This window comes from Anneissia japonica, unplaced genomic scaffold, assembly GCF_011630105.1.
Source record: "Anneissia japonica isolate Jap-2015-1 unplaced genomic scaffold, ASM1163010v1 scaffold288091_len1417266_cov198, whole genome shotgun sequence".
In the NCBI taxonomy this organism is placed as follows: domain Eukaryota; kingdom Metazoa; phylum Echinodermata; class Crinoidea; order Comatulida; family Comatulidae; genus Anneissia; species Anneissia japonica.
The window spans coordinates 646768-661479 of record NW_022684833.1 but is presented as its reverse complement, the minus strand read 5'-3'; the positions used below and the strand labels follow the sequence as shown (position 1 = coordinate 661479).

At 35.2% G+C, this 14712-nt stretch overlaps 2 protein-coding genes across 3 annotated transcripts in view; both read right to left on the bottom strand.

Moving 5' to 3' along the window:
- The window catches only part of LOC117107465, a 9891-nt gene extending 6425 nt beyond the window's left edge, over positions 1–3466 (bottom strand). The window contains exons 1-2 of the mRNA XM_033249167.1: positions 3457–3466; positions 2397–2817 (exon numbers count right to left, since the gene is read on the bottom strand). Coding sequence (XP_033105058.1) covers positions 2397–2817; positions 3457–3464 — 429 coding nt within the window. The 5' untranslated portion in view covers positions 3465–3466. The remainder of the gene's footprint in view (positions 1–2396; positions 2818–3456) is intronic.
- A 4638-nt stretch (positions 3467–8104) lies between these two features.
- Positions 8105–14559, bottom strand: LOC117107715 (mannosyl-oligosaccharide glucosidase-like). Of its 2 annotated transcripts, XM_033249459.1 has the most exons (3): positions 13889–14559; positions 12132–12695; positions 8105–11159 (listed from the first exon to the last, which is right to left on the bottom strand). In XM_033249459.1, the coding sequence occupies exons 1-3, from the start codon at positions 14225–14227 to the stop codon at positions 9246–9248; spliced, it is 2817 nt and encodes a 938-aa protein (XP_033105350.1). In that variant the 5' UTR covers positions 14228–14559; the 3' UTR covers positions 8105–9245. The 2 variants fall into 2 exon arrangements, with proteins under 2 accessions (XP_033105350.1, XP_033105341.1); XM_033249450.1 differs by lacking the exon at positions 13889–14559 and having other exon boundaries at positions 12132–13298.
- Positions 14560–14712: the final 153 nt, after the last annotated feature.

Sequence of the window (14712 nt, the reverse complement as noted above, 5' to 3'; positions counted from 1 at the left end):
CCTGGAGGTTGTGTGTTCGATTCTCACACAAACCAATTTTTTTTTTTCTTTTTTTTTTAAGGCAGTTTAGTTGATGGTGAATAATGAATAGCAAAACCTGGTGGTTGTGTGTTCGATTCTCACACGAACCAATTTTTTTTTTAAGGCAGTTTAGTTGATGGTGGATAATGAATAACAAAACCTGGTGGTTGTGTGTTCGATTCCCACACGAACCATTTTTTTTTTAAGGCATTCTAGTTGATGGTGGATAATGAATAGCAAACCTGGTGGTTGTGTGTTCGATTCCCACACAAACCAATTTTTTAAATTTTTTTTTTTGGCACGACATCGGTAAACGTTTGAAATTTACAACTTCTAACCAACGTGGCCCAACTGTTGTCACCAACCTCCACTAACGTTTACCGACGTCGGGCCAACAAAGTACTATGACGTTGCGACGTCTTTAATTACATTTAATATTTACAACCTCTAACCAACGTCGGGCCAACGGTTTTAACCAACCATCATTACAAACGTTGAGACAACGTCTACAATCACATCTAATATTTACAACCTTTAGACAACGTTGAGCCAACGGTTGTACTAAACCTTCTTTTTAGTAGTTTGCCGACGTCGGGCCAGTAACAAATCGTAACGTTGTACCACCGTCCGACCAAATTTTGCAACCAAACAAGAACGTCGTACCAACGTCAGATATGCGACCGCAACGCTTACCTACCTAGCCTTAGTAGGCCAGGCCTAGTCCTATCTCATGATAGGTTCTCCTCTCCTTGGAATGCCATCTTTGAAGTGCTGAATATTCTGAGATTCTGTATAAATCACATCCTGGCCTAAAGTATTAGTTTATAATTAAAGCCAGACTGCTACTAGTCCGTTATGTATGGTAAACTAGGCCTAGTTTTAGCAAGGGTCTGAGTCGACGATGTACGAGTAAAATTGTCGCTCCACTGGCCGGCAAATGATAAATCAGCATACTAGGCCTGGCTATAAAACGGAAAATACTCGAATAAAACGTCAAAACGAATTTTCATTTAGCGTGAGAATAACAATAATTAATAATACTATCTAATACTGTAGTATGGTAACACATGGAAATCAGTAGCTCACCTAGGCCTAAAATTGTTAAATTTAGTGAAATCAAACATGGTCTACCTGCAAAGAACTTACTTTTGTTTGTCATCGCACATTTTAAAAAAAACCATGGAGGCAGGTACCTAACAAAACATAGGATCCGCTGTGTGTCCAGTAATTTTCGTAACATTCGTAACCGCCTGCATTTGTAACCTTTCGCATTTTATCGGAAATATTCGCAAGATTAATTATGAGCGTTGATTGGTAGTTGGCTCGTGATCAAAGGTGTTGACTGGTACCAAGATTCACAGTCACTTACCTCGGCAAACTATTCAATGACATAGTAGCCACTTTCAGTAGCCACAAAAATTGAGTTGCTTACGTATTCTTTATTCCATGAATGGATAACCCCAAAGAGGAAGGGGCCTCCCTGGGAAAAATTTGATCACTAAATGGCAGGAAATGAGCTTTCCCAACTTCTGAGTTGACTTTAAGTTCTTTAAATTTTAAGGTTTTCCTCCGCTTGACAACGGTCGGGTAAACTTCTCATTCTTATTACTGTAAATACTAGTAGCCCTACTATGTGTGTATGTACAGTACATAACAAAAATTGAGTCGCTGCTTACATATTCTTTTTTCAATAAATCGATGAACCCCAAATAAGGCGGTGGTCGGGGGTCCTCCCCAGGAAAATTTTGGTTCTTAGATGGGACCACCCAAAAGTGGTCCCAAAAGACCACTTTTGGGACTATGGACTTTTGCAGCCTTGGTCTCTAATTAGAATAATAAAGATAAAAGACATTTGTTAATGGACCACAGAAAAGTGGTCTTTAATTGGAGGTGGTTTTTAATTAGAGGGGTATAATCTAATCTATTTATACTGGATCAATCAATATAATTAAATAAGATTGCAATATCTAATGAGACACAGGACAAATAGGGCAACACTCCTCTCCCACTAAATTTACCCTTTTCTTTCTAAATTAACCTTAGATTTTTAGACTGAGTGCATTTAAAAAAAAAAAAGAGTAATTTATAGGTTTTCAGGCCACTACTATATTTTTGTGTGCACTTAAGAATGGTAGGAAATTCAATTTCATGAGACCCTGACAGCACGGATTGTTTTCAATGACGATCTGCTCAGTCTTCCACCAATGATCAGTGCACTGGTGATGCATCATACAAGCCCTCACACAAAGCGTGGACATATTTTTTAGTTAAGGCTCGACCGAAGCAGTGTGCGCCAGGCTCCAAAAGGAAGAACACCTGAACAATTTCTCCCTCAACAACCATGATTTTACACCATCTACAGATTTGTTCATTACCTGGCCAAACAGATGACCCCAGTTCATTCTGATCAATATGATGTAGTAAAGTCTGCATCCAATTCGTGGAAACACATCTAGAGGGTTATGGCAGGTGTTGTTTCGACTTCTGTTAATCATACATGAAACATCTTTACTGAAGCAATCAAATAATATTGAATGCATTGCAAAACTGACATGTTCTTTTTCTGCTTGACTTGATGGATATTCTAGGCCAGCAACAATTTCGTTCAGAGCAGTAACAAGCGTGTCTGCAACTTCTTTCCTTGTATCATCTTGGCAGAAATCACCAAGGCTAGCATCTCCTGGACTGGCATCACCAAGGCTTGTAATGCTTGATCTGACAACATTGGGTATATGTTTCCTGGCAAGCTGAAATGCTGCCTCCAAAACAGCAACTTCTTTAGTGTATTGCATGACCCTACAAGAGTAAACAAAAGAAAATTAAATTGTTCAGTGGTAATTTCCTAATTATACAACAATCATTAACATGCACTGTAGTCTAAACAATGTACTGTATGTTTGAAATACTGGATATTCTAGGTCTATATAGAATAGAACACAATTCAGTTCACCTCATGAAATATTCTTCTATTCTAGGCCTACCCCATATATTGCAACAAAACATTCATTTGTATACTGTAATACTAAAAACTAAATCAATTTTAGATAGCATATTCGAGGCTCCTTTTCCTCGACCCAGGTCTGCCCATATATACATACCCCTAAGTAATCCTCTAGGTCTAGGCCTCTATTTACCAGCCAGGCCTAAACAGGCTTCCATCCCATCATCATCAGGAGCCAAGAAGTAGCTTTGCTAGCACGCAGCAAGCATTTCTTCACACTCATGAGCCTAGCCTGGCTGAGGGCCTAGCTAGCACCAATACTACTGAACCACCTACTATTTTAATAAATAAAGGTTAATTTGAAGTTATAGTTCAGTTATATTTTCACCATCCACGAAAACATGCTAATCTTTAACTTATAATTTATCTAGCCTAAGACAGAATAAACGTTTCCCTTACGAACCCCGAACATGCGTCTAATGTTTACAACTTACAAGGTCATCTCTTTTTAGCAGAAACAGCAGAGAGCTTTATGAACATTATGCATTTATATACCCTGGATTGCTAGATTACTCATGCATATTGTAAAGCAAGTAGGACTTCGCTAAACTTCAAAATGAGAAGTAGTCCTCCTCTGGGACCACCAATAAAAATATTATACTATAATTATGTTATATAAATTTAATTTAATATTAGTGAATCACCAGCTGGTCGAAATTGGTGGAGAGAAAAAATCAAACATAGAATTAATAATAAATCATATTAAATTAAAGCAAAAGGAAAATATATTAGATTCACTCTTATTTTTTTTTAAATTGATGAGGGAGGGCGGTTTTTTTTATTTTTAAAAAATTTGAACAACAGATTATTTCGCTTTTGTTTTTATCGATGAGGGAGGGACTGTTTATATTTGGTCTGTAATAGTAAATATTGTATAAAAACTGGCTTAATTTTATAGTTTTTAAAAAAAATGTATTTTGAAGTCACAAAATTGCATTGTTATTTTTATTCTGTTGGAACAATTGATGCTGCAAAAAATTTTTTTTTCCATTCCAGCATCAATATTTCTCGAATTTTTGACGCAGGCGGGAGTGATAATTTAATAATTTTATTTTATTTGCTGTTATTTTCAATTACTAGCTTGATATTTACCACGCTTATTACTTATAGTAATCATTTTTGTAGCTTTTCAATGGGAAAATTGCCTCATTTGCAAAATGGCAAACCGTTTTTGCAATTTTTATGAAAAAAACCATGTTTCATATGTATAATTTTTAATCCAATGACCAGATTAATAATTTGAAACCTAACGAAACATTTATAATCATTTGTATGTAAATGCTTCCAAAGTCATACTGTAAGACACCATTCCCCAACCTATGGGTTGCGACCTAATGTTTAGGTCACAGAAGAACTTTGATGGGTCACATCAGATCATAGAAATTTTACTCAATACGAAGACAAAAGGAAATCAAAAGTACAGTAAATAAACATGCACGAAAGTGTGGCATATGCATTTGTAGTGCGTGCTTTATCAATAGTTTCATTTTCAATAAAAATACACTATAAAAGCAATTGTACTTCAGGTATGACCAAAAGTTTTAGTTTTGTTTATTTCAATGCATTTGACTTTCAGGTGAAAATTATAACATTTTTCTGATCAATTGAATGTGTATACTTGTCTTCCAATAACCAATATAATTCTGGCAGCAAATTTAAGAATTTTTGTTACAAAACATCTGTTAATTATTATTTCGATCTGTAACTTTGAAAACTATGTAGTTCTGTTATACGAGTAATTCAAATATTTTGTGGGCGATTTGAAATATCTTCATGAATGAAGTGGTACCTTTTAATTGGTTGACAAAAGAATCAAGGTTGACATAGGTTCTTCTGATTTTCGCTATTCCACGCATATAAAATGACAGATATGGTTTATTGACTTAATAACTTAAAGTAAAAAAAAATGATACAATATTTAATAATTTTACAATGAAATTCCAGTGATAAATTTGGCCTTTCGGATCTGAGTGCTTAATATTCAATTTTGGCTGTGGGATAAAAATGTTGCAGAATGGAAGCCTATAATTATTCATTTATTTTAACATTGATATCTTTTTTAACAGTTTTAAACATTTCCGATCTCTAATGTTAAAAATTATCTAGGTTTAAGTTTTGTTTCTTGATTCTTTGTTCTTGGTGTGGTTGCTGTTAATTAAGGATTTACTTTTTAATGTCCTGACTGTTTTTCCGTATTTTTAGAGTTCATACTATATTTTTTATGTCCATCCTGTAAGTGGCGATTTTTCGCTGTTGGTTTTGGAAATAAAAAAAAAAAAAAAATTAAATAAAAAAAAAAAAATTATATATAAGATACAATTCAGCCAAATCACCTAACACATCATTATAAAACTGATATACACCTTCAAATAGTATGATACAATACGAAACAATACTCCTTTATTGTCATTTTAACAACATAGTAAAAATGAAATTAGTGTTGATTGATCCGATAGGCAAAGACAGTAATACGTGCACTTCAGAAATATAAAAAGAATGAATAAAAAGAAAGAAATGAGAGAATCATATGGGTGAGTGGGGATCTCAGGATCAAGAAGAATGACCCACCAGCTGAAAAGAAAAGGTGACAGCGCTGCCCTGAGTCTGAAAAACAACCAGACACTAACACTGTTAGCCCAGACAGAATGAAGGAAATCGCAGCAAAAATTTTAGTAAATACAAATTATAAAAAAATCAAAATTGCTACATCTCTCATTTATATGAAATGTTTACAGTGTACAGTTGAACTTGCCTAAGTCGAATTCAAAATGACATTGAAAAATTGTTTGACTTTGATGAAATTGGACTTACAGATTGTTAAATAAATTATGGAAAACACAACAATTTGGCACGCAAATTAAGATCGACTTAGAAATTATTTTACTTAGGCGAAGTCGACTTAGGCAAGTTTAACTGTATACAGTAACTTTGATGCATCATGTACATTTAATACTATACATATAATTATTGATAAGTCATGTCTATTAAATCAAGTTATACAACACCAGTAATACATATTTTCATTAAATTTATTCTTCATGTCTCGTACATGTGGAGTGAGTACCACATAGACCCACCCCTCAAAAAACCTAAACAGTTTGTGCTCTAATCGACTGTTTAATAAAAAGAAAATACCTAACTGGATAAGTAATCAAATCTTGTACAATACAGTATATCAGTTATTTCACTGAACATTTTACATACAATATTTGTTTTAAATACTTCTAACATACTTAAAAAAGTTAAATATATTCTGAATATTTTCAACTAAATCAATTCAACATACAGGGGCGGATCCAGAAATGTCCAAAAGGGGGGGGCCGAAAGTTGGGCCAATTGAGACAACACTGTCGTAGGGGTCCGGGGCATGCCCCCGCGAAATTGTTGTGTTCTAGACGCCCGAACATAACATTTGAGGCATTCTGGGCTATCATTTTTTTCTTTTTCTCTCTTTTTTTTTTCCTCTCAAAAGGAGGGGCCGGGGCCGGGCCGCCCCCCCCCCTAAATCCGCCCCTGACATACATGTTCCACCAGTGGTACACATGGGAAGGCACCTTGGTTTAGAGATATGGTATAATCCCACTTAAGGGAAAAAACTTTTATTTTCAGTGGCAGTGTAGCTTTAAGGTGTCGTCTATTATTGAACTTTCTTAACAATTAAAATCTATTAGTAAAAAAATGTGATTTAAAATCATGTAGAAAATCAAATTTATGCTGCAGGGCTTCTAATATAAGCACTGCTAAGCTACACCAATCAAATCTCAAATGTGGTAAGAAAAACTGGCCTCATCACACCATGTGTAGTTGTAGATACGACATAAAAATGTAGGCCTACAAGTTATAGTCAACAGAAGAGATGGGAATATCAAAGACAGAATTTTAAGTACAGTTACAAGGTGCCCAGGCAACTAGCAACATAGTTAGGACATAAAATTACAGCACCTGGAGGGGGTCTGGGATTCATTATATAAGTACGGTATTATTATTTCTATTGTCAGTTGCTTACAATTTCTTTCTTTATTCATTTATCCACATATCATAATATAATAAAAGAAAATATAATATTATAAAATAAATTAACAATAAGGCCAAAAAAAAAAAAAAATTCTTGTGTTGGCCACATTTTGGGAAAATCCAAAAAATGGGTAGGTCAGTAGGAAAAGTTAAAAAAAAAAAATTTTTTTTTACCAAAAACTGTTTATGCCTAAAAAGTAGAAAATACACAAAAATACAACAAAGACCATTTTAAAATCTATACTGAAGAGTAAAGCGATCGCACAACACTGTCGCATTGCCTACTGTCGCAAGATAGGCTTATTCCAGCCTTTACAGCTCATTAAAAAAAAATTTTTTTAAATGCCGACTCTCAATTTCGAGCATTATTGGTCGGTTGGGCGTGGCCAACACAATAATTTTTTTTATTTGGCCTAATGAATAAATCAGAACTAAATAGCACATTAGCTTGTGCAGTCTAGCCCCAGACTAGACAGGGGTCCTAAGACCTGCATGGAGCAATTGACAATGAATATTGCACAGGGTAAGTGCAATGCAAAGTATTAATATTAATCACAGCATTTATTTACAATGATTTTGAAAATTAGCAATTATATACAGAATAATAATGACTTCATGAATATTTGATAAGTTTAATGACCAATCTTTACTGGATGCAATTATACAATCCAATATTTTGTAACAGCATATAGTGAACACGAATCACACCTTTATTGGATACGTACATCTGTATAATTATATTACATCTATGCCTATAATAAGGAATTGGTGCCCCTTCGTTAAAAGAATTCTGGATCTGGCCCTGTTCTGTACAAAACTACAACTTACTGTATACACTCTGCTTTGTATCGTTCAGACATAGAGAATGCTACTATTCATTATAATTCATTCTAATTCATTTTCTGTTAATGTGTTACATTACAGCATCCAGTGGGCATTAGCCTTTGCTACAAAAATGCTATATACACTTATAATTACATTTTATTTGAATATACTAGCTGCATTTTGGTTCAACACACAATTATCAAGTTTGTAATTCCCAGAATAAGTTAAACATTCTATATCAGTTAACACTAAAACTTTACTGAATGACTTAGAATAAAAATAACTAATAATGTCATAGAAAGAAAAACATCTATTGGTAATATTTAAATGCTTGAAAAGAATTGTGGCCATCATAATACGTAACACACAGTATTAATTATTAATCACGTTAATGTACATGTACTTAGTAATAAATCAAATACCTTGGTGAAGCAAAATATAAACTTCCAAAACAAATTTAAACCCATCTCAATGAATCTGTAATTAATTTAAATTTAGTGATTTTATTTTTTGTGATCCACTTGAGACATTAGTGCAGTGCCGCTAAAAGCACTTTAACAATGAAATAAATACATAAAATAAATAAGAATTTACAAATTACATTTTATTTGATGAAAGCTCTAAATAAGCAATACAGTAGTACAATATGACCTGAATTAATTGACATTTAAATGAAGGGAGAAGAAATTTCATTTCAATCATTACTTTCTAATTTTATAAATAAAATATTAAAAAGCAAAATTTGTTTCAATCTGAAACTGAACACTTTTTTCAGCTGACAACTTCTTGTAATACAATTCTGTCACCATTTAAGTGCAGCATGAAATTGCATTACAGCACTGTGCCTAGCATTTTTCAAATACCAGTACAAAGGTAATTTTTACAGCTTCCATACTTCAAAGTTTTACTACAGTATTTTAACAATTTGATATATATTGCGGGCAAAGAATTTCCTTTTAAAGGACAAAATAAATGTAAGAGGTTAAAATGTAAAAAATATTATTTTTTCATTAATATAGACAATGATTCCTTATACCTTGTTTTGTGAACTTTATTTTTGAAGCATTTTCAGAGACAGCGAAAAAAAAACCCCCATTTCCTACCACCCGCTATTCCGCAAAACGGTTCTACCAAAAGCATCTAGGTGGAGAATTAAATAAAAATATTATTTTACTCTAAAAATGGGATTGTTTGAGGTAAAAATTAATTGAGGGTGCCTTTTGCGTTGTTATTGAATGCGAAAAAAAACAAAAACAAAAAAAAACAAAAAAAACAACAAATTGGACTGAAAAATGCCTTAAAATCTATTTCATTTCATAGAAAAAGAAATAGTAGTAGTAGTAGTAGTAGTGTATTAGAATGGAATTTAACAGAAACTGAAATTTTAGTATCGCTCTGCCATCATCAAGACAACCAAAGAAGTCCAGCCAGTAAATGGATGTGTCCCTTGACCTTTGCCATTTACATCACTGTAGTGTTCCCACACATATCCTGACATGTCATATTGCTTCAGAATATTAGTAATCAAATTCTGTCTAAGCTCCTGGTAAAGTTGCCAGGCTGCATCACTGTGGGGACCTTCTGTATTACTATAGTGATAGAGAGCACGTACAGCTAAAAAGTTCATGTTAATCCAGATAGTTCCTCGCCAATATGGTGGATCATGTTCTGTGTTGTACTTCATGTACAATGGGTCAGATTTTGACAGGGATCTTAGACCATATTTGGTCCAAAGAAGATTAGGATCTTTAATATCCATCAGTACCTTTCCTAACTTATCAGAGTCTGGTTTAAGTACCTGAAGTAAGAACGGAAATAAGCTAACATAACCAAGAGTATCTACAAACATTTCTTTTGGCGGTGTCCCCTTTACTATTCGAACCTTAGGCATTTTTGGAGGCGGTGGAATCCTTTTACCAGGCTGCGGCTTTGGTGGAGGTGGCGGTTGTGTTCTTTGAAGGAAAACTGCCTTAGTATGATTGCCAAAATCACTGTACATCTTCTTAGATGGGGACCAATGAAGTTTGTCTAAAAGAGCATTGTCAGTCAGCAAATCATAAGTAGCTTTATACTCTGTACTTGGGTCTCCTACCTCTTTTGCAAGATCAGCCATTATTCCAGATGCAAGAGCCATCCAGCATCGCAAGTCAATGTGCCTTTCGCTATTGGAGGGATGTGATGCCCGTGGAAAATCATCGAGTCCAGATGTCAAAGTCTTTGGATTCAATTCTCGGTCTGTTGTTGGATCTCTGCCCCTCCAACGATAAGAAGATTTAACTGGCCCAGACTGTGTAGTATTGTACCAGTTGTACCAAACTTTTAAACGAGGATATATTCTTGAAATAAATTGCCTACTTGATTCTGCTTTAGAATCAATAGTTCTTAGGATTGACTGAATGGACAGAAAAAGTGTTGGAGGGTTGGCATTCTCATTATTTTGCACAACAAATTCATCCGGTACTTTACTGCGTGCTTCTTCACCTAAAATCTGTTCACGTGGAATCCATCCTTCAATATTCATCAAGTCCAGCCAATGACCGATTATATCCATACTGATATCTGGATTCCATTGACTGATCAACAGGTTATGAAATCCCTCATCCCAAAGAAATCCTCTTGGAAAGAAAGAGCGAGATGGCACAGCTGTGTACAAAGCACTTTCCCAATAATCAACCGGCTTTCCAGTGTATCGAGACTTCACAATTGAACTCCCATAAAAGTATCCAATCCCACCAATCAGGTTGCTGAGTATGGCTTTTGAGATTTTCATCTCCTTCAAACTATAACCTTTTTTAACCAATCCAAATTTTGTATCAAAATCTTGATCATACTTGGTTCGATATCTTATTAATTCTTGACTGAATACAGAGCCTGAGAGCTGATTAGGTCTCTGGATGAAACTTGCCGATTCAAAGACAACTTCTACTTCAAAAGGTAAAGGAAGCGTAACCTGATGCACCATAAAATTTGGTTTGAAATCTGTCACCTGATTTTTTTCAAGCACGTCTCCCACAAGTCCAATAATTTGTTTGCCACCTTTAAATGGATATGAACGAAGACCAGTCCTTGTCACAACATCTTTTAATACATGTATACTAGGTGAGTATGTACTTAAAAAATGGGTTGATATAGTGCTTTTTGAATTCAAAAACTTCAGGGAAAATTGCCCGAGCTCATTGGTAACACCATGGATTTCTTGCAGATAACTGCCACCGTTAGTCTTGTACTGCATACTGCCGTCCCCATCTAATGCCGCATAAAATAAGACAGAGACCACTGATGCATTACTCTTCCTTGTCTGAAATTTAGAAAGCACAGAATGTATCAATCATTAACATAGCCATAACATTTTCATTAATCTGGCACTTTAGAAAGCCAGTGCAGTGGTAGATCCAGGAAATCGAAATAGAGGACCCACCAGAGAGAAACTTTCACAGATAGAGGGTCAAGACCACCTCATCCCACCATGCATGGTAAAAATTATTATGATTATGGCCAAAAATCGCACTTTCAGAAACATAATTCCTTTTTTCTCCATTTGTCTTATATATGGTGTGGGAGGGGGGTTGCATCCTACGTTCTCTGCATACATAAACTTGGCCAAATTTTGTCCTAGATTCAACGCGACTGGGAGAACTCAAGATTCTTGCATTCACAGATGACTTTTTGTGACATCATTACGTTCTATGTCCTCCCGTCGTCGTGCAAACGAAAGCTCCCTACTACTAATGTTGCTGCAACGTGCAATTTTGTGCCATTTCCTGACATAACGGGAGACTCTTTTTATAAACCTTGTTTAGCGAACCCACCGCCAGCCAATAATGATTATTTGGAATAAAAATACAATTTTATTTTTGGCCAATTAGCACACCCACCGCCACTAAGAAAATAGAAATTTCAGAAAAAAAAAAGTTTTTCTTTATTTTTATTGTGCCCGCCGCTGCCTCGAAATCTCCAAAAATAAGATATGTAAATATTTCTTCATATTAATTATATAAAATTTAAACCATAACCATCCCATTACTACACTATTTACATTCATCAATAAAATTTTATTTTATTTTCTCCTCCATCTGGATGTTTATGGCAAAACTATTTGCTAAATAAGAAAACAACATTTTATTTATTATTTTTTTCCGCTCTTCTCTGACGATCTTTAAAAAGAAAAGTTCGCGAAACAAGGTAGAAAAAAGTCTCGTCTAACTACAATACAATGTTTGCCTGGGTAGTATTTAATTATTTATGGGACTGGTTTATGACGAAGTCTTACAGTGTTCTTTCCGGATATCCTCACAGACCAATCACCTCCATGGTCGCCACCGGGACGCTTTACAAATTCTGTCATTAATGTGAATTCTTTCTCAACAATTTCTTGCACTCCAAAATTAACACCATCATGCATCAGCCACCCATATTTAGGTAATTCATCCGAATGTTCGCAACTGTGTCGAACAGCAAAATTTTTTCTGGTTGCAAATTGTTTGAACCACATCAAGCCAGTAACCAATGAATTTGGGCTTCTTGTCCGCATGCCAAAATAGACTCCAGGGCGATACGTTCCCCAAAATCTATCATTACTGCCTTTTTGAGATCCCAACATATGTTTGTTATTATTTTTACTATTGCCAATAACCTTTGGCACATTCAATGGAGTTGATACCATAGCAGCAAGCTGATATGTGTACCACGTGTAAAACACTATCGACAGTATGCCCAAGATAAGAACTACGAAGATCAATGATCGGATGTTTGACTTGGCTGACAAGGTGCCCTTCTGTTTCGATGACCTGTGTTGCGAAATACCACCCTCGTTTATACAGCCATTATTTACGTTATTTACGGAAGTATCCTCAGTTTTCTTCGATCCAGATGGGCCTTGAACATGCCTCTTCCTCGCCATCTCTGTTCCAACACTCGCAGAAAAATTGTCGATAATATTTGTTTCTATTAATTCATTATTACTGTCTAATTCTTGTAAATTTTCAGCATTGATATTCCCGGAACTACCTGTGTTCCAATCACTTTGCGGTTCTTCAAAATGGGTACACGAAATACCCTCAGATTCACTCAACTCAGTACCAAAATTACTCGGTCGACTTTCATCCAATACGTCGATATTTTCTGTCGACGTGGACTGCCAATGCAGCCCGTACGGGCTTTTAACAGCGTTCATTGCCGGGCTTTCATGCGTTCACTCAAACACAAAAAAAGGAGCCTAGGCCTACCTAATTCTACGTGGTACGAGCGAATATCTATTCGAGCGGATGGCAGTCGAGCGTGTATCAGGTCGAGCGGATGAAATCGAACCACTATTGCGGATACCAACTGGGCGTTTCCTACTACTGTAGTACGAATGATATTCACAAGCGAGTCGTATCGATCATGGAGCCCCAGCACACACACTGAAAAGGAAGACAGTACTTAAAAAAAAAAAAAAAATCAACAGATACGTGCAGTGGCACCTCACAAGGCTCAGCATTATTTTATTATTTATTTAGTTATTTATTAGTACATACAATAGTTGACAACAGTATAAGAGATGACAATTTAGACTAGATTTAATATTAACAAATTAATTATATTAAAACAGAAAAATTATCTGAATTTTTTTTTTTTTTTTTTTTTTTAAGAATAACGAATAAAAATAAGGAGTAAAAAATTGTTGGTTTCCCTCCAGCGCCCGCCCCTAGCTCACGGAAAAATAGGGGCGGCGTTTAAAAAAAAATTTGGGTTTTTTTCGATTTTTTGTTCACAAATTTTGAAAAAAATGATCTTTATTTTTATCCATTTTGCACATGAAAGTTGTCTAAATTTGTTGGTCCATCATCTATAAATATAATTAATTACCTGGATTTTAACATTCTGGCTGCGTTAAAATAGGCCCTGTCTCTTATACACATCTGATGTGTATAAGAGACAGATTATATCCATACTGATATCTGGATTCCATTGACTGATCAACAGGTTATGAAATCCCTCATCCCAAAGAAATCCTCATGCGTTTTATTAGATGTGTATAAGAGACAGATTTACGGAAGTATCCTCAGTTTTCTTCGATCCAGATGGGCCTTGAACATGCCTCTTCCTCGCCATCTCTGTTCCAACACTCGCAGAAAAATTGTCGATAATATTTGTTTCTATTAATTCATTATTACTGTCTAATTCTTGTAAATTTTCAGCATTGATATTCCCGGAACTACCTGTGTTCCAATCACTTTGCGGTTCTTCAAAATGGGTACACGAAATACCCTCAGATTCACTCAACTCAGTACCAAAATTACTCGGTCGACTTTCATCCAATACGTCGATATTTTCTGTCGACGTGGACTGCCAATGCAGCCCGTACGGGCTTTTAACAGCGTTCATTGCCGGGCTTTCATGCGTTCACTCAAACACAAAAAAAGGAGCCTAGGCCTACCTAATTCTACGTGGTACGAGCGAATATCTATTCGAGCGGATGGCAGTCGAGCGTGTATCAGGTCGAGCGGATGAAATCGAACCACTATTGCGGATACCAACTGGGCGATTCCTACTACTGTAGTACGAATGATATTCACAAGCGAGTCGTATTGATCATGGAGCCCCAGCACACACACTGAAAAGGAAGACAGTACTTAAAAAAAAAAAAAATCAACAGATACGTGCAGTGGCACCTCACAAGGCTCAGCATTATTTTATTATTTATTTAGTTATTTATTAGTACATACAATAGAAGACAACAGTATAAGAGATGACAATTTAGACTAGATTTAATATTAACAAATTAATTATATTAAAACAGAAAAATTATCTGAATTTTTTTTTTTTTTTTTTTTTTTAAAGAATAACGAATAAAAATAAGGAGTAAAAAA